This window comes from Gigantopelta aegis, chromosome 10 (assembly GCF_016097555.1).
Source record: "Gigantopelta aegis isolate Gae_Host chromosome 10, Gae_host_genome, whole genome shotgun sequence".
NCBI lineage: Eukaryota > Metazoa > Mollusca > Gastropoda > Neomphalida > Peltospiridae > Gigantopelta > Gigantopelta aegis.
Genome location: NC_054708.1, coordinates 36,931,217 through 36,956,538, shown reverse-complemented (window position 1 = coordinate 36,956,538; position 25,322 = coordinate 36,931,217). Strand labels below are relative to the sequence as shown.

At 37.4% G+C, this 25,322-nt stretch overlaps 1 protein-coding gene across 3 annotated transcripts in view; it reads left to right on the top strand.

Moving 5' to 3' along the window:
* LOC121383577 (rap guanine nucleotide exchange factor 1-like) overlaps positions 1 to 25,322 on the top strand; it is a 102,122-nt gene that overhangs the window by 63,333 nt on the left and 13,467 nt on the right. For 2 of the 3 annotated variants that reach the window (XM_041513664.1, XM_041513667.1), the window contains 10 exons: positions 350 to 447; positions 1,384 to 1,593; positions 3,071 to 3,897; positions 5,822 to 6,075; positions 15,160 to 15,299; positions 16,490 to 16,682; positions 16,771 to 16,846; positions 17,818 to 17,847; positions 24,179 to 24,350; positions 24,753 to 24,941. In XM_041513664.1, the coding sequence (XP_041369598.1) occupies positions 350 to 447; positions 1,384 to 1,593; positions 3,071 to 3,897; positions 5,822 to 6,075; positions 15,160 to 15,299; positions 16,490 to 16,682; positions 16,771 to 16,846; positions 17,818 to 17,847; positions 24,179 to 24,350; positions 24,753 to 24,941 (2,189 nt within the window). The remainder of the gene's footprint in view (positions 1 to 349; positions 448 to 1,383; positions 1,594 to 3,070; positions 3,898 to 5,821; positions 6,076 to 15,159; positions 15,300 to 16,489; positions 16,683 to 16,770; positions 16,847 to 17,817; positions 17,848 to 24,178; positions 24,351 to 24,752; positions 24,942 to 25,322) is intronic. The other variant, XM_041513665.1, reaches the window with a different exon arrangement.

Genomic DNA, 25,322 nt, shown 5'->3' with positions numbered 1-25,322 from the left:
TATGAATTAATTTTTTTCCTGATATATGATATTGAAGATAATGAAACACGGGAGGGCAATAATCTCTTTATCATATAATCTTGACTCTTTTTTTTGAAATGATTGTTCTGTAAACTTTATACTTTACTTAATTCAAGTTAGCCATTAATAAATACTCAAACTATGTGTAAGATGTGAGATCTGTTTGCATGTGAATGTTATCACAATTTGAATGACTTTGTTTTGCAATCCCAATTTGAAAAATATAACTGTTGTTTTATTAAATATGCTAGGCCTACCTGTTACATGATAAAAAAAAGAATGTTTAATATTTAATATAAATTCCTTTTTTTTGTATGTGTGTGCTCAGGATCTCTCGCAGCTATGCATTGATAAAATGGCCAACCGGAAAAGCAGCTTACCAAAGTCACCTGGAATGAATAATGGAATACCCAGCCATTCAGAAAAGTAAGATTATTTGACGTCATTCTAAATGAACATATGTACATGTAGCTGTCCATGTCACCTCAAATGAGAGTGAAGAGGGAAGATAAGTTAAAGTCCAATGCCTGGTGACAGTAAATAAATTCATACAATTGTAAAACAAAAAGTTAAGAAATTTACAAATGTAGGAAATATTCTGTCATTTGTTTTCTTTCATTTTATAGGACAAAAATTTCGATTGTATGCTACTAATTAGGCTAGTGTACACATCACATTTATATTTATCTAATTAAAAACACAATGTATTTACTAATTTACATTTTTTTTTCTCTTGTTTATCTGTACTTGTAGCATACATGTTAAATATATAATTTTCTTCAGAAATCATATTTGTATATACTGATTTACATTCCTACATGAGTAAAGTAGAGGGGATTATCAAACATTTAATACCTGTCAATTAAGGTGGGTAGTGAATCCGAAAATTGAGTAATTTCCAAAATCATGGTACAATTTACACTATGCTGTGACTATTGTCACAGGATCGAACCACCTCAGTGGATCCATTCAACTGATTGGGTTTTTGTCATTTCAACCAGTCCACCACAACTGGACAAAGGCTGTGGTATGTGCTTTCCTGTCTGTGGCAAAGTACATATAAAAGATTTCTTGCTGTAATAGAAAAATGTAGCTGGATTCCTCTGATGACTCAAAATTACCAAACGTTTTGACATCCAATAGCCAATGATTAATTAATCAATGTGCTTCAGTGGTGTTGTTAAACAAAACAAACTTTTGACTATGATATGACATATGAGGGTGGAATGCACAATTGTGGGGACTGTTAAGAGGTTCCTGTAAATTTGGAGTTCTGTTACAGTTATATATATGGTGAGTGATATTTAGCCTTTGTCTTTATCAGTCATACAACCAACAAGCTGTAATACTTTTTATTTCCAGTGGGAAGCGCCAGTCCTTGCCAGACATTCCTCTAACCCCCCGTGAGCGGCAGATTCTCAAACAGACCAGTGAGCTGGGAATATATGACAATGCATCAATAACTGTATCACGGTCCAGTGACAGTATCAGTAACCAAACGATGTTCACATTTGAAGAGTCACCACCGCCCAAACCTCCCCTGCCACAGACTGGTCATTCCATAATTCCCAGGTTTGCATTATAAATTATGTTTTGTTGCTGCATACATGTAAGTATACATAATTGTATAACTGAGATTCTATTATTTAGATGAATAAACGTATATAGCCAATTTATTATATTGGCATCTTGATGAATTTTTATACAAACATCTTTGATGGGTTGTATTTATAGTATGCTGTTGTCTGTCCACTCATATATCCCTAACATTTTCTTATCTGGGGAATGTTAGCCGTATTAATCCATTTAGGAGTATTAGACATAGCATGCAAGTACAACTTTGATGGCGGTGGGTTATGTACCATATCTAGGTCACCATGACCTATTTTTCATAGATTACTGCTTATTAAAGAAAATCCTTTTCTGGGCCATACATGTATCTTCCTTATCAAGTCATATAGGATCATGAAACCTTACATGCAATTACAACTTGAAATGGTGGTCTGTCGCCAACCATTACTAGATCACTGCAGCCTACTTTTCAGGGCTAACTCTGGCATTTTTGTTTAATTTGGGCAAAAATCAGCCTGCACCCCTTGAAAAATTGGAGCCTGTATGCCTACATGAATGATTACTGCTCATGAAACCTTGCATGCAAGTACAACTAGGATGGTGGTGTTTCGCTTTCTATAACTAGGTCACCGTGACCTACTTTTTACGTATTACGGTACTGCACATAAAAGGATAACCGTGTCCAGGCCATATCTTCCTTATTAATTGATGTAACATCAATAAAAGGCTTTCTACCAGAAAATAATTTGAAGGTACATAATAAAAACAAAACATTTCATAAGTGCCCCTACTAGGTGATTATGGGTTTGAAATTTGTCTAAATTGGAGACTTCATTTATGTACTTTAACAAATTTTAAACTATAGTTCTCTTATTATAATGTATCTCAATTTTTTTTTTAATGTAGCCATTAATTTCCAAGATTTTAGAGTACATAATTTTACCCATCATACCCTCTGGCAGAAACCCTTATTATCAAACCTTGCATGCAAGTACAACTTGAGATGGCGGAGTGTTGCATACCTGAACTTGGTCACCGTGACCTATTTTTAACAGACGTATCATGTACCTCACCAGTACTTTAGCTGTATTATGAATATAATTGGTTAACCCATCAGTTGCTTTAACATTGAATAAAAAAGAAGTGGATATATTTGTTAGAATTTTAATTCATTTTGCATGTACCAGTTACCTGTGCTCTGAAATGATCAATTTATGTATAATGTGATTGGATTAAATGCAAATTTTGGTACTATAAAATTGACAAATACTGTGACTAAATAATATAGAAAGGAAGTGTGTTTTAGAAATGAGAAATATTTTTGACAAAATATCTGTATATTCTTTAAATGATCTGGCACCAATATATTGTGGTAAGTATTTTCTTTAAAGCCCTATATGTGTGTTCTAAAGTATGCTGTTTATTTTTAGATATGTTTAAAAGTGTGCCAGTTGATAAGGATGTATTATTTTCTCAGATTGCCTGGCTGTGAATGTGCTGGAGGTGACGGTCCCCCGCCACTGCCCGAGAAGGAGAAGCGGCGGTCACACCAGAGTTTGATTGATTCCATGTCGAGCAGCACATCTAGCTGTTCCCGCACACCGACACAGTCTCCTCACGACAGTGTGCTGATGAACCCGGCACTTGAACAGTCCTACAGCTCAGGCTTGACAACTCCACTGAGTAATTCTACACACAGTATTTCACCACTGAACCAGTCTCCAGCAAGCAGCACAGGCTCAGGATTAAACCAGTCCCATGAACACTTAGTTTGTGGGGATCCAAGTGAGTTTGGTGGACATTCTTTTCCAGGACAGCAAACATCTAGTTTCTCTTCTAGAAGTATAAGTCTGAATAGTAACAGTTCCAGGAAACAGCATACATCATGTGATCAAATAAATTTATTGACAGGCCAGATACAGCAGCTGACTTCTAGTATTGATGAGGTTCCACCACCACTTCCCTCTAAGCGTTTTCACCGGATGTTGTCAACGTACGACAACCTTCCTGATGGTGTGACCGGTGTCATGAGTGCTACCTCTCTGGCGGCCACCACATCCCGAACAGTTATCAATAAAACAGAGTCGCGGTTTTCATCTTCATCAACCAGCAGCTCCCAGTCATCGCAGTCGTCAGGCGTGTTCACTCAGAAGTCCTCCAGTACAGCAATCTACACTGAAGAACGAGCCAGCTCGCAGGAAACGTACTCCAGTTCCGAGACGTTCTCGTCTGCTACTAGCCATTCCAGTATGGAGAGTTTACCCAAAGGAATGCCACCACCTTTACCACCCAAAAAAGCACATAGTATGTGTGTAGTATGCTAACTCACATTGATTTATTAGTCCCCTACCGGTCCAACTGGAAGGGACTATGTGTACAGGTTTCATCTCTGTCTTTCTGTCTGTCTGTCTGTCACACATATAGGTTTCCGGATGCTTTTGTGTGTAGCTTTATCATGTACTGTTAAAGATAGCATTTGACTTTCATGGCAATTTACCCCTTTTTTTAAAAGTTATGGCCCTTGAATTTAGGAAATACCAACAACAAAAATTCTGACTTTTTTAATTTGCTATGCCTGGAGATATTGAGATGAAATTTTTTATGTAGCTTCATCATGTACTGTTATGGATCAAGTTTAACTTTCATGGCGATTTATCCTTTTTACCCCACAGAGTTATGGTCTTTGAAGTTAGTTAGATAAGAACATTTGTTGAGCCTGGTAGGGGACATGTACATGTTATGCTTTAGCAGTACTCTCCGAATGCTTGTTGTTATTGCTTGCAGTGGAATAGTTAGTCACATCCATGGCAAGGATTAAACATTTCTAGAGTTCAAACAAACACCTATTTCCATTTTGTAAACTGTATTTAGTTGAAACACATAATTATATCTGAATGTCTCAGACTTATTTTAAATAAGTTACATGTATATAGACGTTATTTTAAATAAGTTACATGTATATCCTTATGGTGATATTTTATCTTTGTTTTGACTAAAAGTGATAAAGATGAATCCAATTACAACATATTAAAAAACCCACAATGGTTTGCATGAATGATATTGGATAAACCGTGCATAGTTCAATTATCCGTGAGTCATTGTTTTGTTTTTGCGTTGTTGAAGTTTGCATTGTTGAAATTTGATTTTCATATACTTACCTTTGTTTGACACCCAATAATTGACGTGTATTTGTGTGTGGGGGTGTCGTTAAACATTCATTCATTTGCTTATATTTGGAACTTTAGTCTGTTTACACAACAGGTTCAACTTGAATCACAGTTTTGATGTAACCTTGAATGGTCATATACAGTCATTTTGTTTGCTCATTATGCAAGTGTACTACAATGAAAAGTGTAACCATAAGTTAAAATTTCTGTTTCCTTTTCACTGAAAATATTGCAAATGGCAGAAGTGCAATACATTGTGTCTCTAATATGTATATATAACGTTTATTACTAATTCATACTAGACCAAGTTAGTGATATCTGGTATGTCACAGCAACTTCCTGTTAGAGATGGTTCCATTAAGTTAAGTAAGTACTGTGAAACATTCACCAAAACATTCTCATCTCTAATGGTTGAATGTAGGAGGCCATTATCACGTGACAAATTTCGAACCAAATAAAATAAAATAAAGATGTTTTCAGCGTATGAATACAGTATAACTATTATTTTGTGTGCTGTAACAGGACTGGTTAAATTACTTAACAGTAAGCTTTAGAAGACCTGACTGCTTATTGCTAATATTGTGTTTCTGTACACACCACTATCATATAGTATTTTCTTAGAAATGTTTGGTTGACTGTATGTAGTACATTTTTATTCACAGATTTTACCAGAATCTTTTGGTTTTGGTTATAATTGTTTTATTAATTAATTTCAACTGGGCTTACGACATCAGCAATAATGGCTGCCCGGTTAATTAGCAGTACATGCATATTTAAACATTTGATTTAGCAACAAACATAAATCATTGAATCTTTAAAATATCTTTTAGCAGTTTGTACTGAAATAAAACAGTAGGCATTCTTAGGATGTTATATATTTCAGACCCTAGTTTTCAATAACTTTGATTACTCCTACATTGCAGATTCATTAGATGTAATTTTGTCTGTCATGTGAACAAGAAATATTGTGTACATTCATGCAATAAGAGCTCTTTAATTTTTTTTTTCAGTACAATTAATAAGTCTTTGAAAAAACAAGAAATTCTGTGTTTGTTTTGTAGTACACGACTATATGAGAACATTTGGGTCATACACACAGCCCTCCTCACTGGAGTGCATATCACGCCACTCAATAAACTTCTATGAGGCCCAGTGGCATCAGCATCAGATTGAGCTCTTCCAGCCGATGTACCCGAGGTCGAACACCATCAGCGTCATCTCCGACATCTCCAACCTGAGCTCAGACACGTCTTTCAGCAGTGGCTCACCAGACCATTGCCTGGCCATCCCAGCTCTACCTCTCAAAATAAAAAGGGTAAGTCACTTCCTAATCTTCACTGCCATGCAATCCCAGCTCTACCTCTTAAAATAAAAAGGATAAGTCACTTCCTAATCTTCACTGCCTATCAGTCCCAGCTCTACCTCTCAAAACAAAAAGGGTAAATGACTTCCTAATCTTCAGTACCTGGCAATCCCAGCTCTACCTCTCAAAACAAGGGTAAGTCACTTCCTAATCTTCACCACCTGGCAATCCCAGCTCTACCTCTTAAAACAAAAAGGGTAAGTCACTTCCTAATCTTCACCACCTGGCAATCCCAGCTCTACCTCTTAAAATAAAAAGGATAAGTCACTTCCTAATCTTCACTGCCTATCAGTCCCAGCTCTACCTCTCAAAACAAAAAGGGTAAGTCACTTCCTAATCTTCACTGCCTGGCCATCCCAGCTCTACCTCTCAAAACAAGGGTAAGTCACTTCCTAATCTTCACCACCTGGCAATCCCAGCTCTACCTCTTAAAACAAAAAGGGTAAGTCACTTCCTAATCTTCACCACCTGGCCATCCCAGCTCTACCTCTCAAAACAAGGGTAAGTCACTTCCTAATCTTCACCACCTGGCAATCCCAGCTCTACCTCTTAAAACAAAAAGGGTAAGTCACTTCCTAATCTTCACCACCTGGCAATCCCAGCTCTACCTCTCAAAACAAAAAGGGTAAGTGACTTCCTAATCTTCACTGCCCGGCAGTCCCAGCTCTACCTCTCAAAACAAAAAGGGTAAGTGACTTCCTAATCTTCACACCTGGCCATCCCAGCTCTACCTCTCAAAACAAGGGTAAGTCACTTCCTAATCTTCACCACCTGGCAATCCCAGCTCTACCTCTTAAAACAAAAAGGGTAAGTCACTTCCTAATCTTCACCACCTGGCAATCCCAGCTCTACCTCTCAAAACAAAAAGGGTAAGTGACTTCCTAATCTTCACTGCCCGGCAGTCCTAGCTCTACCTCTCAAAACAAAAAGGGTAAGTGACTTCCTAATCTTCACACCTGGCCATCCCAGCTCTACCTCTCGAAACAAAAAGGGTAAGTGACTTCCTAATCTTCACTGCCCAGCAGTCCTAGCTCTACCTCTCAAAACAAAAAGGGTAAGTGACTTCCTAATCTTCATTGCCTGGCAATCCCAGCTCTACCTCTCAAAACAAAAAGGGTAAGTGACTTCCTAATCTTCACTGCCCGGCAGTCCTAGCTCTACCTCTCAAAACAAAAAGGGTAAGTGACTTCCTAATCTTCACTGCCCGGCAGTCCTAGCTCTACCTCTCAAAACAAAAAGGGTAAGTGACTTCCTAATCTTCACTGCCCGGCAGTCCCAGCTCTACCTCTCAAAACAAAAAGGGTAAGTGACTTCCTAATCTTCACTGCCCGGCAGTCCTAGCTCTACCTCTCAAAACAAAAAGGGTAAGTAACTTCCTAATCTTCACACCTGGCCATCTCAGCTCTACCTCTCGAAACAAAAAGGGTAAGTGACTTCCTAATCTTCACTGCCTGGCCATCCCAGCTCTACCTCTCGAAACAAAAAGGGTAAGTGACTTCCTAATCTTCACTGCCCGGCAGTCCTAGCTCTACCTCTCAAAACAAAAAGGGTAAGTGACTTCCTAATCTTCATTGCCTGGCAATCCCAGCTCTACCTCTCAAAACAAAAAGGGTAAGTCACTTCCTAATCTTCACCACCTGGCGATCCCATCTCTATCTCTCAAAACAAAAAGGGTAAGTGACTTCCTAATCTTCACTGCCTGGCAATCCCAGCTCTACCTCTCAAAACAAAAAGGGTAAGTGACTTCCTAATCTTCACTGCCCGGCAGTCCTAGCTCTACCTCTCAAAACAAAAAGGGTAAGTGACTTCCTAATCTTCATTGCCTGGCAATCCCAGCTCTACCTCTCAAAACAAAAAGGGTAAGTCACTTCCTAATCTTCACCACCTGGCGATCCCAGCTCTACCTCTCAAAACAAAAAGGGTAAGTGACTTCCTAATCTTCATTGCCTGGCAATCCCAGCTCTACCTCTCAAAACAAAAAGGGTAAGTGACTTCCTAATCTTCACTGCCTGGCAGTCCAGCTCTACCTCTCAAAACAAAAAGGGTAAGTGACTTCCTAATCTTCACTGCCCGGCAGTCCTAGCTCTACCTCTCAAAACAAAAAGGGTAAGTGACTTCCTAATCTTCACTGCCCGGCAGTCCCAGCTCTACCTCTCAAAACAAAAAGGGTAAGTGACTTCCTAATCTTCACTGCCCGGCAGTCCCAGCTCTACCTCTCAAAACAAAAAGGGTAAGTGACTTCCTAATCTTCACACCTGGCCATCTCAGCTCTACCTCTCGAAACAAAAAGGGTAAGTGACTTCCTAATCTTCACTGCCTGGCCATCCCAGCTCTACCTCTCGAAACAAAAAGGGTAAGTGACTTCCTAATCTTCACTGCCCGGCAGTCCTAGCTCTACCTCTCAAAACAAAAAGGGTAAGTGACTTCCTAATCTTCATTGCCTGGCAATCCCAGCTCTACCTCTCAAAACAAAAAGGGTAAGTCACTTCCTAATCTTCACCACCTGGCGATCCCATCTCTATCTCTCAAAACAAAAAGGGTAAGTGACTTCCTAATCTTCACTGCCTGGCAATCCCAGCTCTACCTCTCAAAACAAAAAGGGTAAGTGACTTCCTAATCTTCACTGCCCGGCAGTCCTAGCTCTACCTCTCAAAACAAAAAGGGTAAGTGACTTCCTAATCTTCATTGCCTGGCAATCCCAGCTCTACCTCTCAAAACAAAAAGGGTAAGTCACTTCCTAATCTTCACCACCTGGCGATCCCATCTCTATCTCTCAAAACAAAAAGGGTAAGTGACTTCCTAATCTTCACTGCCTGGCAATCCCAGCTCTACCTCTCAAAACAAAAAGGGTAAGTCACTTCCTAATCTTCACTGCCTGGCAATCCCAGCTCTACCTCTCAAAACAAAAAGGGTAAGTGACTTCCTAATCTTCACACCTGGCCATCCCAGCTCTACCTCTCAAAACAAAAAGGGTAAGTGACTTCCTAATCTTCACTGCCTGGCAGTCCTAGCTCTACCTCTCAAAACAAAAAGGGTAAGTGACTTCCTAATCTTCACTGCCTGGCAATCCCAGCTCTACCTCTCAAAACAAAAAGGGTAAGTGACTTCCTAATCTTCACTGCCTGGCAATCCCAGCTCTACCTCTCAAAACAAAAAGGGTAAGTGACTTCCTAATCTTCACACCTGGCCATCCCAGCTCTACCTCTCAAAACAAAAAGGGTAAGTGACTTCCTAATCTTCACACCTGGCCATCCCAGCTCTACCTCTCAAAACAAAAAGGGTAAGTGACTTCCTAATCTTCTCAAAACAAAAAGGGTAAGTGGGTTCCTAATCTTTACTGCCCGGCAGTCCTAGCTCTACCTCTCAAAACAAAAAGGGTAAGTGACTTCCTAATCTTCACTGCCTGGCCATCCCAGCTCTACCTCTCGAAACAAAAAGGGTAAGTGACTTCCTAATCTTCACTGCCCGGCAGTCCTAGCTCTACCTCTCAAAACAAAAAGGGTAAGTGACTTCCTAATCTTCACACCTGGCCATCCCAGCTCTACCTCTCAAAACAAAAAGGGTAAGTGACTTCCTAATCTTCACACCTGGCCATCCCAGCTCTACCTCTCGAAACAAAAAGGGTAAGTGACTTCCTAATCTTCACTGCCCGGCAGTCCTAGCTCTACCTCTCAAAACAAAAAGGGTAAGTGACTTCCTAATCTTCACTGCCTGGCCATCCCAGCTCTACCTCTCGAAACAAAAAGGGTAAGTGACTTCCTAATCTTCACTGCCCGGCAGTCCTAGCTCTACCTCTCAAAACAAAAAGGGTAAGTGACTTCCTAATCTTCATTGCCTGGCAATCCCAGCTCTACCTCTCAAAACAAAAAGGGTAAGTCACTTCCTAATCTTCACCACCTGGCGATCCCATCTCTATCTCTCAAAACAAAAAGGGTAAGTGACTTCCTAATCTTCACTGCCTGGCAATCCCAGCTCTACCTCTCAAAACAAAAAGGGTAAGTCACTTCCTAATCTTCACTGCCTGGCAATCCCAGCTCTACCTCTCAAAACAAAAAGGGTAAGTGACTTCCTAATCTTCACACCTGGCCATCCCAGCTCTACCTCTCAAAACAAAAAGGGTAAGTGACTTCCTAATCTTCACACCTGGCCATCTCAGCTCTACCTCTCAAAACAAAAAGGGTAAGTGACTTCCTAATCTTCATTGCCTGGCAATCCCAGCTCTACCTCTCAAAACAAAAAGGGTAAGTCACTTCCTAATCTTCACCACCTGGCGATCCCATCTCTATCTCTCAAAACAAAAAGGGTAAGTGACTTCCTAATCTTCACTGCCTGGCAATCCCAGCTCTACCTCTCAAAACAAAAAGGGTAAGTCACTTCCTAATCTTCACTGCCTGGCAATCCCAGCTCTACCTCTCAAAACAAAAAGGGTAAGTGACTTCCTAATCTTCACACCTGGCCATCCCAGCTCTACCTCTCAAAACAAAAAGGGTAAGTGACTTCCTAATCTTCACACCTGGCCATCCCAGCTCTACCTCTCAAAACAAAAAGGGTAAGTGACTTCCTAATCTTCACACCTGGCCATCTCAGCTCTACCTCTCAAAACAAAAAGGGTAAGTGACTTCCTAATCTTCACTGCCTGGCAATCCCAGCTCTACCTCTCAAAACAAAAAGGGTAAGTGACTTCCTAATCTTCACACCTGGCCATCTCAGCTCTACCTCTCAAAACAAAAAGGGTAAGTGACTTCCTAATCTTCACTGCCTGGCCATCCCAGCTCTACCTCTCGAAACAAAAAGGGTAAGTGACTTCCTAATCTTCACTGCCCGGCAGTCCTAGCTCTACCTCTCAAAACAAAAAGGGTAAGTGACTTCCTAATCTTCATTGCCTGGCAATCCCAGCTCTACCTCTCAAAACAAAAAGGGTAAGTGACTTCCTAATCTTCACTGCCTGGCAATCCCAGCTCTACCTCTCAAAACAAAAAGGGTAAGTGACTTCCTAATCTTCACTGCCCGGCAGTCCTAGCTCTACCTCTCAAAACAAAAAGGGTAAGTGACTTCCTAATCTTCACACCTGGCCATCCCAGCTCTACCTCTCGAAACAAAAAGGGTAAGTGACTTCCTAATCTTCACTGCCCGGCAGTCCTAGCTCTACCTCTCAAAACAAAAAGGGTAAGTGACTTCCTAATCTTCACTGCCTGGCAATCCCAGCTCTACCTCTCAAAACAAAAAGGGTAAGTGACTTCCTAATCTTCACTGCCTGGCAATCCCAGCTCTACCTCTCAAAACAAAAAGGGTAAGTGACTTCCTAATCTTCACACCTGGCCATCCCAGCTCTACCTCTCAAAACAAAAAGGGTAAGTGACTTCCTAATCTTCACTGCCCGGCAGTCCTAGCTCTACCTCTCAAAACAAAAAGGGTAAGTGACTTCCTAATCTTCACTGCCTGGCCATCCCAGCTCTACCTCTCGAAACAAAAAGGGTAAGTGACTTCCTAATCTTCACTGCCCGGCAGTCCTAGCTCTACCTCTCAAAACAAAAAGGGTAAGTGACTTCCTAATCTTCATTGCCTGGCAATCCCAGCTCTACCTCTCAAAACAAAAAGGGTAAGTCACTTCCTAATCTTCACCACCTGGCGATCCCATCTCTATCTCTCAAAACAAAAAGGGTAAGTGACTTCCTAATCTTCACTGCCTGGCAATCCCAGCTCTACCTCTCAAAACAAAAAGGGTAAGTCACTTCCTAATCTTCACTGCCTGGCAATCCCAGCTCTACCTCTCAAAACAAAAAGGGTAAGTGACTTCCTAATCTTCACACCTGGCCATCCCAGCTCTACCTCTCAAAACAAAAAGGGTAAGTGACTTCCTAATCTTCACTGCCCGGCAGTCCTAGCTCTACCTCTCAAAACAAAAAGGGTAAGTGACTTCCTAATCTTCACACCTGGCCATCTCAGCTCTACCTCTCAAAACAAAAAGGGTAAGTGACTTCCTAATCTTCACCACCTGGCAATCCCAGCTCTACCTCTTAAAACTAAAAGGGTAAGTCACTTCCTAATCTTCACTGCCTATCAGTCCCAGCTCTACCTCTCAAAACAAAAAGGGTAAGTGACTTCCTAATCTTCACACCTGGCCATCCCAGCTCTACCTCTCGAAACAAAAAGGGTAAGTGACTTCCTAATCTTCACTGCCCGGCAGTCCTAGCTCTACCTCTCAAAACAAAAAGGGTAAGTGACTTCCTAATCTTCATTGCCTGGCAATCCCAGCTCTACCTCTCAAAACAAAAAGGGTAAGTCACTTCCTAATCTTCACCACCTGGCGATCCCATCTCTATCTCTCAAAACAAAAAGGGTAAGTGACTTCCTAATCTTCACTGCCTGGCAATCCCAGCTCTACCTCTCAAAACAAAAAGGGTAAGTCACTTCCTAATCTTCACTGCCTGGCAATCCCAGCTCTACCTCTCAAAACTAAAAGGGTAAGTCACTTCCTAATCTTCACCACCTGGCCATCCCAGCTCTATCTCTCAAAACAAAAAGGGTAAGTCACTTCCTAATCTTCACTGCCTATCAGTCCCAGGTCTATCTTTTAAAACGAAAAGGGTAAGTGACTTCCTAATCTTCACTGCCCGGCAGTCCCAGCTCTACCTCTCAAAACAAAAAGGGTAAGTCACTTCCTAATCTTCACTGCCCGGCAGTCCTAGCTCTACCTCTCAAAACAAAAAGGGTAAGTGACTTCCTAATCTTCACTGCCCGGCAGTCCTAGCTCTACCTCTCAAAACAAAAAGGGTAAGTGACTTCCTAATCTTCACTGCCCGGCAGTCCTAGCTCTACCTCTCAAAACAAAAAGGGTAAGTGACTTCCTAATCTTCACTGCCCGGCAGTCCTAGCTCTACCTCTCAAAACAAAAAGGGTAAGTGACTTCCTAATCTTCACTGCCCGGCAGTCCCAGCTCTACCTCTCAAAACAAAAAGGGTAAGTGACTTCCTAATCTTCACTGCCCGGCAGTCCTAGCTCTACCTCTCAAAACAAAAAGGGTAAGTGACTTCCTAATCTTCATTTCCTGGCAATCCCAGCTCTACCTCTCAAAACAAAAAGGGTAAGTGACTTCCTAATCTTCACTGCCTGGCCATCTCAGCTCTACCTCTCAAAACAAAAAGGGTAAGTGACTTCCTAATCTTCATTGCCTGGCAATCCCAGCTCTACCTCTTAAAACAAAAAGGGTAAGTCACTTCCTAATCTTCACCACCTGGCCATCCCATCTCTACCTCTCAAAACTAAAAGGGTAAGTGACTTCCTAATCTTCACTGCCTATCAGTCCCAGGTCTACCTCTTAAAACAAAAAGAGTAAGTCACTCTTTCGAATATCTGAGTTGGATTGCCCAGAAGCTAATAGTTATAGAGTTTTTACCAAGGTATTTTACATAACACCCAAGTAAAGCTACAGAAGTACACAACTCTGTCCTGGAGAGGTGTCCTCAGAACTGTGTGCTTGAATCTTAATCCGATATAGGCACTTCAGTTACGTATATGTAAGTACACAACAAAGGAAAGAGTGTTACACTAGTATTTACATGTAGTTAACAACACAATGCAGGGAGGTTGGTGTGCATGTTTACATACAGACAGCTTTTTATCAACACTGTGCTTATTGATCAGAGAAACATTTGTAAGACAGATTTTAATCTTCTGTCATATGATACACTGGACTTTAGAAATTGGAAACTACATATAATTTACTAATATGTGATATCCAATTGTAATATAGCTACCTGTAATATAAAGGGAGATAAGCCTGTATCAGTTTTCTGATAAGACTTGGATTTGTATCAATGATTCAAGAAAGAAATTAGTTTTTATTCAAACAAGAAATGAAGCTGCTTGTCTGTTACTTGACACTATAGAGAAGCAATGAGCTGAAATAGTTTCTTTTTGTAGTGTTATATATATATACACACATATTAATGCAATAATTCAGGCTGTTGAATCTGATTCCATTCTAACATTAGCTGAGCAATATGTACTAGAAAATAAAGAAATCAGCAAAGAAAGGAAGGATTGTTTTAGTTAAGAATGCATTCAACACGTTTTAATAACTATTATATGGTGTCGGACAGTAACATTAAATATAAGTACAGTCACTGACATTTTCAAAATAACCTTTTCAATTCACTAAAAAAAGAAAGAAAGACATATTTTATTTAACGACACACTCAACACATTTTATTTACACTTATATGGCGTCAGACATATGGTTAAGGACCACACAGATTTTGAGAGGAAATCCGCTGTCGCCACTTCATGGGCTACTCTTTCCGATTAGCAGCAAAAGATCTTTTTTTTGCGCTTCCCACAGGCAGGATAGCACAAACCATGGCCTTTGTTGAACCAGTTATGGATCACTGGTCGGTGCAAGTGGTTTACACCTACCCATTGAGACTTGCGGAGCACTCACTCAGGGTTTGGAGTCGGTATCTAGATTAAAAATCCCATGCCTCAACTGGGATCCGAACCCAGTACCTACCAGCCTGTAGACTGATGGCCTAACCACGATGCCACCGAGGCCGGTTTCAATTCACTAATGAATATTAAGCTAATAACATTTGCTTCCTATATTTTTTAGCCCTGAAGTCTCAAGGTAGAAATGTAATTCTGTAGTTTTAAATCAAGATATTTTTTACATATTTGGATAATAGAATACCGAGTAGTACCTGTGCAAAACTAAGTTTAAATTAGATATACAATACTACTTTATTGGCCATTATCTTACATTTATCTTTCAAAATTAAACTTGCAAAAGTGAGCTGGATACATTTATAAATGAGTTATCAGACAAATGGTATCTAATGGACACAAATGTAGGATGCTATTTTTTACTTATCCTCAAAAAACATGTTTTAAAAATAATTAAACATTTTTTCCAACTAAAACCCATTTACAATCCTTACACTTGTGTGTTATTGGTGTGTTATTATCAATAACAAATGATGTTCTCACCATCGGGTGTGTAAGAAAATAATGACACTGTGAATTTGTTTCTATATATTTCAGTTTGATCCTGGTTTGAACCGTCAGAGTTTGGGTTCAACGTGCTCCAGCAATTCTGATGTCTCAAATAGCACAGGAGAGCTGCGCGACAAGTCATCCAGTGTGTGTGAGCCTCCAGTCACAGTTCGCAAAACTATCACATTGTGAGATTTTACTGTTTGTCTTACTTCAACTCTGTCACAGTTCGCAAAACTATCACGTTGTGAGATTTTACTGTTTGTCTTACTTCAACTCTGTCACAGTTCGCAAAACTATCACGTTGTGAGATTTTACTGTTTGTCTTACTTCAACTCTGTCACAGTTCGCAAAACTATCACATTGTGAGATTTTACTGTTTGTCTTACTTCAACTCTGTCACAGTTCGCAAAACTATCACGTTGTGAGATTTTACTGTTTGTCTTACTTCAACTCTGTCACAGTTCGCAAAACTATCACGTTGTGAGATTTTACTTTTTATCTTACTTCAACTTTGTCACAGTTTACAAAACTATCACGTTGTGAGATTTTACTGTTTGTCTTACTTCAACTCTGTCACAGTTTACAAAACTATCACATTGTGAGATTTTACTGTTTATCTTACTTCAACTTTGTCACAGTTTACAAAACTATCACGTTGTGAGATTTTACTGTTTGTCTTACTTCAACTCTGTCACAGTTTACAAAACTATCACATTGTGAGATTTTACTGTTTATCTTACTTCAACTCTGTCAGTTTACAAAACTATCACATTGTGAGATTTTACTGTTTATCTTACTTGAACTCTGTCACAGTTTACAAAACTATCACATTGTGAGATTTTACTGTTTGTCTTATTTCAACTCTGTCACAGTTCGCAAAACTATCACATTGTGAGATTTTACTGTTTGTCTTACTTCAACTCGGTCACAGTTCAGAAAATTACCTCTTTGTGAAATTTTACTATCTTTGTTTCACTTCAACTCGGTGACTATTCAGAAAATTAACTTTAAGTTAATATATATGTATTGTAACAATATGTTGAATATGGTATTTGGAAATGAAGGTGCTGCTATTGGGGGTGACAGGAGGCACCCTTGTATACAATAAAAACAACAGGTAAAATTCAGGGAATATACAGGGAAGTTTAATTTGAAGATTCTGTGGGTACCCTAATATCCATGTGTCTGTACTTGTTTCATTCCTCTTCAGTTTAACAGTTATTTCAATTTTAGACATCTACATGTAGCTTGTCTTACTTAATTGTTGGATTGTTTGATGTAAAAAGTTCTTTAATACCTACATAGTTCTTTGTTAGTTCTCTGGTAGAAGTATGTTTTCATTTTTCAATTAGTAGACTTGAATGAATTCTTTCAGTGATCCCAAACGGCTGTCTGCTCCAGCACATGTAGGATTGCCAGTTGCTCCTTTAGCTGTCCCCGAGATCACGCCCGCCCCGGTCAGCTCAGAGGAGACTCCACAAATACAGAAAGATGCAGACTCTGACTTTGCCGAGTTGAATCCACTGGATGATGTCGATGTTTCAGATCAATTAATTAGGAAGAAACCAGTACGTTGATTTTAATTTTGTTTACATATTTAGCCAAAGTAAATGAAATCAGATAAAAAAATTATTTTTTGAAATATTTCTGTTTTAGGGTGAAGATGGACCGGATATACGAGGAGGTTTTATCGATCCACTTGTTGTACATGCTACAGTTGCAGGAAAATCTGGTAAGACCATTTTACGCCCAACTCTGTAGCATTCACTTGCTTCATAGAGAATGCTGACACATCAAGCATGACAATAGAATGCCTAAATGCACCCAATATTTTGAAGTACATATACAGATACTTAAACAGAGAATGTCAACAGAGGTTTTCTTGTTCATTGTTTTATTTCTTAAAGAATTGGTTAAAATGCTATGTATGTATGTTTGAATGTGTGGGTGTGTGTGTTGGTGTGGTTGTGTGCTTGTTTGTTTTGCTCAATAATATGGTGTCAGAATGAGATGTGGATGAAGCACAAATGCCTTGGATAAAAAATATGAACGAAAAAGAAACAGAGATGCTAGATTGTTTTGTGAAAATGATACAGATAATGTTATTTGACATTATTGTGGGTAGTCGTGAGCACACACACATTCTAATTCCTTGGTTTCCTGTGATGTGACAGTATAATTACTTGTTGAAATTCTCACTTTCTGTGACCAGGTTATCACGTCCTAAAGTTCTAAGTGCCTAACTATACATGTAGATATCCCTTTTAATGCAGCCGTACTAAGTGACTAGTTTGTAGTTTATCCTTTTGTGTTCATCATTAAACTTGCATTTTCCCATTGTAGAAAGAAAATGTATTTCAAATGGAAAGTGATAAATTTCTGGATAGTTGGCCAAATTCATTAATCTATTGTGGATTTATCTCACTATGAATAAAAGTAATGTATGATCCACTTACTTAGTAAAGATTTTTTTAAAATAATATATATTTTTTTATAACAAATGTAGAAATATCTTTTAGTTTTAAAACTAACATGTAAAGCAAAAATGTTTGGTACCTGTGGCTTCCGAATAATTGTGAATTTGAATATAAGAAACATGTAACTGAAGAATTTGGTTTTGGGAATTTATCAAAAATTCCAGGAAAAATATAGACTGTTTGCATGCTCCATTCATCTTTTTATTTTCATTTTCCCTCCCAAAAGGCTCACAGGGAGATCTTGTTAACCAGGAAGGTAAGAGGACAGTTTTTTCCATGCATCACCCACCCCATCATCCCACAGGTTAAGCCTTTTTTACATCATCAAACTACATGTACATGTATGGTTTGGCAGACAGCATGTGCTGCATATTCATGTTGTAGTAGATTTGATGTGGTGTGCTTCAGTCCTATACACGCTTTTCCATCAATTGTAGACTATGTTTTTTTCTGAATGAATTTCTTTTCCTCTAGCACTAACAACATGTACTTAATACAGTTAAGTAGAATAATAATAATAAATGTAAATAATATCTATAAAAAATATTTTATGTTGACAAAATGGTACATGTCTTTGGCAGGTAAAACAAATTGTGTGAATCAAAACATACATTAATAGATTAATTAATTAATAATTAATCTTTAAAAACCCAGTACAATATGAGTAAAGTGTTGTTTGTTGTTTTGATCCATTTATGGTCTATTTGTCATGCTATCAGTGTTGTTAACTTTTTTTGACTAGAATCATTTTCACTTTTTATTACCACCTTTCTTTCTGTATGTTTTCTTTTTGTTATGAATGTGTTGTTTAATACTTTTATTTAGCATTTTTATTTCTTTGAAAACTGCACAGGTGTAGAGTAGGTTAGCCATCATGTCAGTAAAAGATAAAAACCCTGTACTAGTTTAACTTTAAATGTCTCACTTGGTTTTATACAGTAATTGTTTTTATTAGTTTGCTTTACTTAGGCTGTTGTTTGTGTTTTAAAGATGCAAACTCAAATTGGCCTAATAGTGGCTTTAAAATGTAAGCATTATATTTTCAACTATATATCCATAAAAAAAATTACAACTAAATAATTAAATTTTCTTTCTGTTTATCCACTTTATAACAGTTTGATAGGTTGAATGGTACTTAATGTTTTTGCATTGATATCTTAATGAACCTGAAAAAACAAATCAAGCCACACCTCCAAATTCAACTTCACTTTAAAACATTTGAATTCATTAACATGCAACATGAATCAGCAACGTCGTAAATAAATTGAGAGATCACCACTGAAAAGCAGTCTCATAATGACATATGTAGAAATCGTCTAGCCTTTGGGTGAGACAGCTATCTCTAATACCAATTTGTCTGGCTTCCATCCATCTGTCCATTCATCATGTTTTCCTTGTAAGTCTGTCTTCTCCTACAGTTTTGATTGAATTGTTCAAAAACTTAATACAATGATCCTCTCAGGCACCCTCCACAAACTAATAGAGAGATACTTTTAAATTTGTCAATTTTTATTAAACTTTAAAAATGTAAATACAAATTTAACATTGTCAAAGTCTATTTTCTCTTAGGGTTTAAATTTAAAAGATTTAAATAGAAGTTTTACCTCTGCTATGACATTTGTCAGTGGAGCTTTTCTAATACCAATTTGTCTGGTTTTGGAATGCTCTGAAACTTGGTACATTGATCCTTTTATTTTTTAATTTTTATTAAAATGTTTGTACTAACAAAATAGAAAATTAAATAGTGACTCTCTATATGCTAATAGGCCTGGAATGTCATGGAATTTAACATCTTGTCTTGAAATTTAACATTTGGTTATAGAAAAATGCCAGAATGTATTTTGTATTGTTTCATTGCATTGAATGCATGAATACAAAATAAGAAGAAATGGACCAGGCTGCTGGTTACTACTCATTTGGAATACTTCGGCTGATTATGATATTTAATAAATTCATTGAGTCAAGGAGTTTTGAGTGTCACTTACTAGTGTATAGAGCATATGTAGATAGGCTGGGAGTGGGTTGCTGCTGTTTTAAGGAGGAAACCTATTAGCTGTATTAGAATTCATTGATAATTTATTATCCACATACATGTAGTTCAAGATATACAGGGACATATAACCAATATGACACACTGTGTCATAATTATTTCATGTGCACAATGAATGATATCATTTTGGGAAGCGACATCATAACAGTGTGGCTTCCCAAGTCTTAGCTCTCTGCAATCGCTTACAAAATGTAGTTTTGTCGTCTCCTGACAAATGCAGCATTGCCTTTCTAACCTTCATAGTAATTCAAAGTTTTTTTCATTAGACTTTCACATCTTCTGTTGAGTGTCCAAATTTGTAGTACTGTGAAGCTACCTTGTGTTTAGTTGGTACCTTGGTAAAGGTCTTAATTTGTTACTTCATTCTGTGTAATTACAAATCAGTACTATTTGGTGTGTGTGTTAAAACTCAGCTGCCTTTAAAACTAAATTTCATTGTTGAGCTAAATTTGAATGATGTCTGACACGGTTGTGGTTTATGTTTGAGCATGATAGACTGATGGGTGAAGGAATACATAGAAAAATATCAATATATTTTAATGTTTTTTATCTTACTAATATGAAACAATATATCTTATTTTAAATGAAGTTTTGAACAACTGGTGTTTGGTTAAAAAGACTGATTATTTAATTTAGTGTGATTTTAAGTTGTTAATGTTGTTGTTTTTAGTTAATGTATGTGTATGCGTTAATGATACATGACTTCTATACTATACACACAATTATTAAACTGCTTAAACAACCATCTGAGAGAACACCATGTGACTATTTTAAAATTACACAACGATATCCATTTGTTGCTGGATACTGATTGGCTTCTCTATGATGTTGACCTACATGAAATCCAAACCATCCACTATAATATAACTACTTTTCAGGTCTAAGCTGACTGCATGGACAAGTGCTATAAATAACTGATTATATTCTAATTCAACACATTTATAAGGACAAATCTGATTGGATCTCTACTCAAATCTGAGGTGGTAAAATCCAGTTGTTATTTACATGTTAAGTGCATGTTTCGTAACACATTTTTATATACATTCATTTCTGTATTAACAAAATGTCAGCATTAGTGAAACACAGTGATTTTGACATTTAATGTGGATTGAAATAATTATTATAGCCTTTGGTGATCTTTATGGCACTTCAGCAAGTCTTTCTATATACTTAAATTGATGATTTCTTTATATTGTATAGATAAACTTGCTGAACGTCCATAAAGATCGCTAGAGTCCCTGTGGCATGAATCACCTCACAACATGCACAATTTATATCTGGTGGATTCATTCCAAACCAGCATCTGTCTAAACCCAAGTTTTTTTTGTAAATGGCATGATGTCAAAGTCCTTTCCAGCTACCGTTAATCTATTAGCAATAAACTCTGCCTATACCTATACCTATATGGTGTATGCAGTAATTACCAGAGGTATAGTTTGAAGTCTAATTTTCATAATGGCATGAATGTTGGTGGTGTTTGTCCATTACATGTTCTTTGTTATTGCTTATTGTAAACTGATGGCGAGTGCATTCTGTATTTTGATTGGTTAATTACATTATTTTTCTGGGATCAAATAGACAATAACACCCGGAAAGCTAATGACGTCATTAATTGGAACAGGCAAAGTTGACGATTCAAGGGTCTACAGTTAGATTGTAGTCTGGTATTTTTTTCAAGAAATACCAAATATACAGTCAGTTCTGTAGAAAAACAATTCAGTTTACAATGGACATAACCATATTGATTTTTTAGATTTGCGGGTGTTATTGTCTATTTGATGCCCGCAAATGTTTAATTTTCCGGGAACAAATAGACAATAACACCCGCAAATCTAAAAACTCCATATGATTATCTCTTAATTGATGTTAGTTAATATTTAATCAAAAAGACAATTGGTTTAGATTATGAAGAAAAGAAATTGTAAATTAAATCATTATGAAGATAGAAAATAAAGTACTTTCCTGTAAAGGTTAATCATTTTCAGTTTTGCAAGTTATTTTACATTCCTAAATGACACAAGCTGGTGATCTTTATAATGAGAATTCTTTGGAACATGAGTTATTGTTTATTTCAGATAAATAAAAGAAAACACATTTGAATTAAGAGTAGGGATAACCACAGTTTATTGGCCCCGGTAATGTCACTAGTAAAACTAAATTTGCAGCAGTGAACTGGCTGAGCTGTCAGCAAAATTGTAAAGTACTGTAAGGTTATCCTCCACATGTAACTTGGAACAGACACTTTACATTTTTTAAAAAGCTGACTTTGAGAATACATAATATTATATGTAAGAAATGGAATTGCTAGGCATACATGCACCATTTAACTTACAACTCCCTTTAACTTGATAGATATGTTTTGAAACAACCTTTAAAATTAATATCTAATGGTCACTCGTATAGTATTCTGTAAACAAATCACTAAAAACATTATTCAAACGTTTTATTTTAAGATACTAGAGATTAAAAGATTATAGAATTGAAATATTCTGAGAGATTGTTCTTACTTTTAATAACTAATCAGAGAATGTTCGACTGAATATGGCAGAAATACAAATTATGATTATTATTTAAAACCAAAGATAGAAGACAAAAGAGGATTGAAAATTTCATGGTCAGCCTTTGGTATGTCGATTCTGACATGGAAGAAGTTGTATTGAAATGCATGCACTGGTGAATGGTGGTGTGCAACCTTAAGCATGCATGATTATCAGTGTATTACATTTAAAAGAAGGTAGTATTTCATGTGGCCTAGTGAATTGTCCAGTTGTACTAAATACTTGTTTTCACTCCCTGTGTACACAGGTTTCATAATCTTGACACAACCTAACTTGGTTTGTTGGTGGTTTTTAAATGCATACAAAAATCATATAAGCATACTGATTTTGTATTAAATTTCCACATTTGACCAAATAAATTGAATATTCTGACAAACAAATGTGTTTCTACAGCAGAGAGCTTTACAAACCAGTGACTCAAAGTATATGTAAGGCTTCAGAATTGTTTTAAAGACTGTTGTTTTTCACAAACCACTTGATCAAAGTCAATCTCAGTTGAAATGGTTAGGTCAGGTTCACAAATGCCTTTCTCAGGTTGTGCGCCAGACTGACTTGTCACATGGGTTGTCTCTTTACCATCTGATGTTTCCTTATTGATGTCATTGTTGTATGCTGCTGACCATATGAAGATATCCAGCCAGTGCTTGAATGCGATGACGATACCCATCAGATCGGTCTTTGCAGCAATCTCTATAGCCAGGCTGGTATCAACTGCTTCAGTATCTTCATAGGATGACTCATGAGTATATTGATAAGTTGATTTGATCCAGTCAAATGATGCACTGACATGATGAGACCAATATGCTTGGGTGTCTTCACTCTTCCTTGTTTTTTTATCAAGCATGATGATATGCTGTTCGTCTGACTCCTTACAGAAAGGGGCTATTTCTCGCTCCAGCCAGTGCAACACGACTGGTATATCAAAGGCCGTGGTATGTGTTATCCTGTCTGTGGGATGATGCATATAAAAGAACCCTTGATGCTAATCAGAAAGAGTAGCCCATGAAGTGGCAACAGCGGGTTTCCTCTCTCAATATCTGTGTGGTCCTTAACCATATGTCTGATGCCATATATCAGTAAATAAAATGTGTTGAGTGCATCATTGAATAAAAAACATTTCCTGCCTTACAGAAAATGCAACACAGGGATTTGTAGAAGATCTCTGGTAGGATGTCCATGGACATCAAATGTAGGTTTTGGAGATTCAGTGGTTGCAGATTAATGGTTTAGCAGTGTTAGTTTGAGTCGCTGGCTTGTGTAGTTCTATTTATTTCTGTATATTTCTCATTTATTTGTCAGAATAAATTTGTACTTAGCAAGAAGGTTTGTGATCTCATACAAACACATTTATAATGTTTTCCATTACTTCATCAATGAACTGGATACTGTTTTAACAATTTAAGTTTCGGATAATAATATATTAAGAATTCTTTATTAATTTAATGCTTACAAGCATGCACTTAACTCATATAATTAGTGGAGTGGCTAAGGGGAATGACCGTGACTTGCTGGCCCAAAGCATCAAATTTGGTATAATTGTACATTAGGAAAGTACAGATTGTTTTAGAGGCGTCTACCCTATTTTAGATGTCAAGGTCAGGTCCAATTGAAAGGTCAAACTGAAATGATATTCAAGAAATGCAGAAAAAAGGCACTATATTTCATACAATTAAACTGGTACTTGGATTGCCAAACTCACAATTGTTTTTTGTGGTTTTTGCGTCTTTGGAAGGTGATAATTTTTTAGAAGTGTTATAGGATAAATAGAATTCGCAACTCAAGTAAAATATCAACCTCGACGAATCATGCTTAACATAGACTCACTTTATATTTTCCATATTAAAAATCCTCTGTGAATAATGATTAATTTTGTTATTAAAACCAAATAATACATATTGTGTTTATGGTAGTATTTTAACACAATTTAGTAAAAGATATTCAGTTAACAAATAAAGTGATAAATAAACTTTATTTTTCAGAGTTCATTTACCAAGAAGCTTTTTTGACAACATACCGAACATTCATCTCTCCGAAGAATTTGATTGAAAAACTGTTATACCGATTCTACAAGTTCCAACATGCTACTGACAACAAAAAACGATTGGGAAGGAATTCCTTCTCTCTACTTATTAGAGTTGTTGATGAATTAGGGTAAACTAAGTTTACAAATATTTCTTATTTCTTCTAAAGTACATTCACATTAGAGTAGCTTTTAGCTTTGTGTAAGAAATTTTAAGTATGCCACATAAATCCGAAATTGTATCTGTCAAACCAAGAATTATGGAGGACAACTCTGAAGATTCCCATCAATGAAACCAAGTGATTTTATTAGGTTCTTAGCTGCAGGAATACATAAAACATGCAAGTATACAAAATAATCTGACCAATCGGATCCGACAAATAAGTGTTAAGGACATATGTATCGGTCTTCTTTAAAAACTGTTGGTTCGAAATCATCTATTATTGGATGCGTTTTACAGATGATAAACAGACCATTAACTGATATACCCTGTATATGTCACTAGCTTTAGTGTATTTATTTATTTATTTTAGTTGTATGGAATTGGATGATGAAGTTGTCAAGAGAATGATGGACCTAGTGTTTGAGTTGATCAGTCAGGGAGAGCTGATATTTGCACGCATTTTACGAAACATTCTTATTGAAAAGTGTGAGAAGAGGCAGCATTCACTTGTAGAATCAAATAATCAGCTTCCGATCCAGTCGATCAATCTAAGTCAGAGGTAAGATAATCTCCCACATTTGTCTTGTGTTAAGAAGCTGTGTTATATCATACAATTATGGTCGCTTTACATGTTGTCATATGACATCTTGCATTTTCAATAATGAGATACAATCTTCTCTAGGATGATCATAACTCACATTTTGGATAATATCTGGTCTGTTTTCCTCACTGACTTTACAGCATTCACTGTTCTGATCTGTTTTCCTCACTGACTTTACAGCATTCACTGTTCTGATCTGTTTTCCTCACTGACTTTACAGCATTCACTGTTCTGGTCTGTTTTCCTCACTGACTTTACAGCATTCACTGTTCTGGTCTGTTTTCCTCACTGACTTTACAGCATTCACTGTTCTGGTCTGTTTTCCTCACTGACTTTACA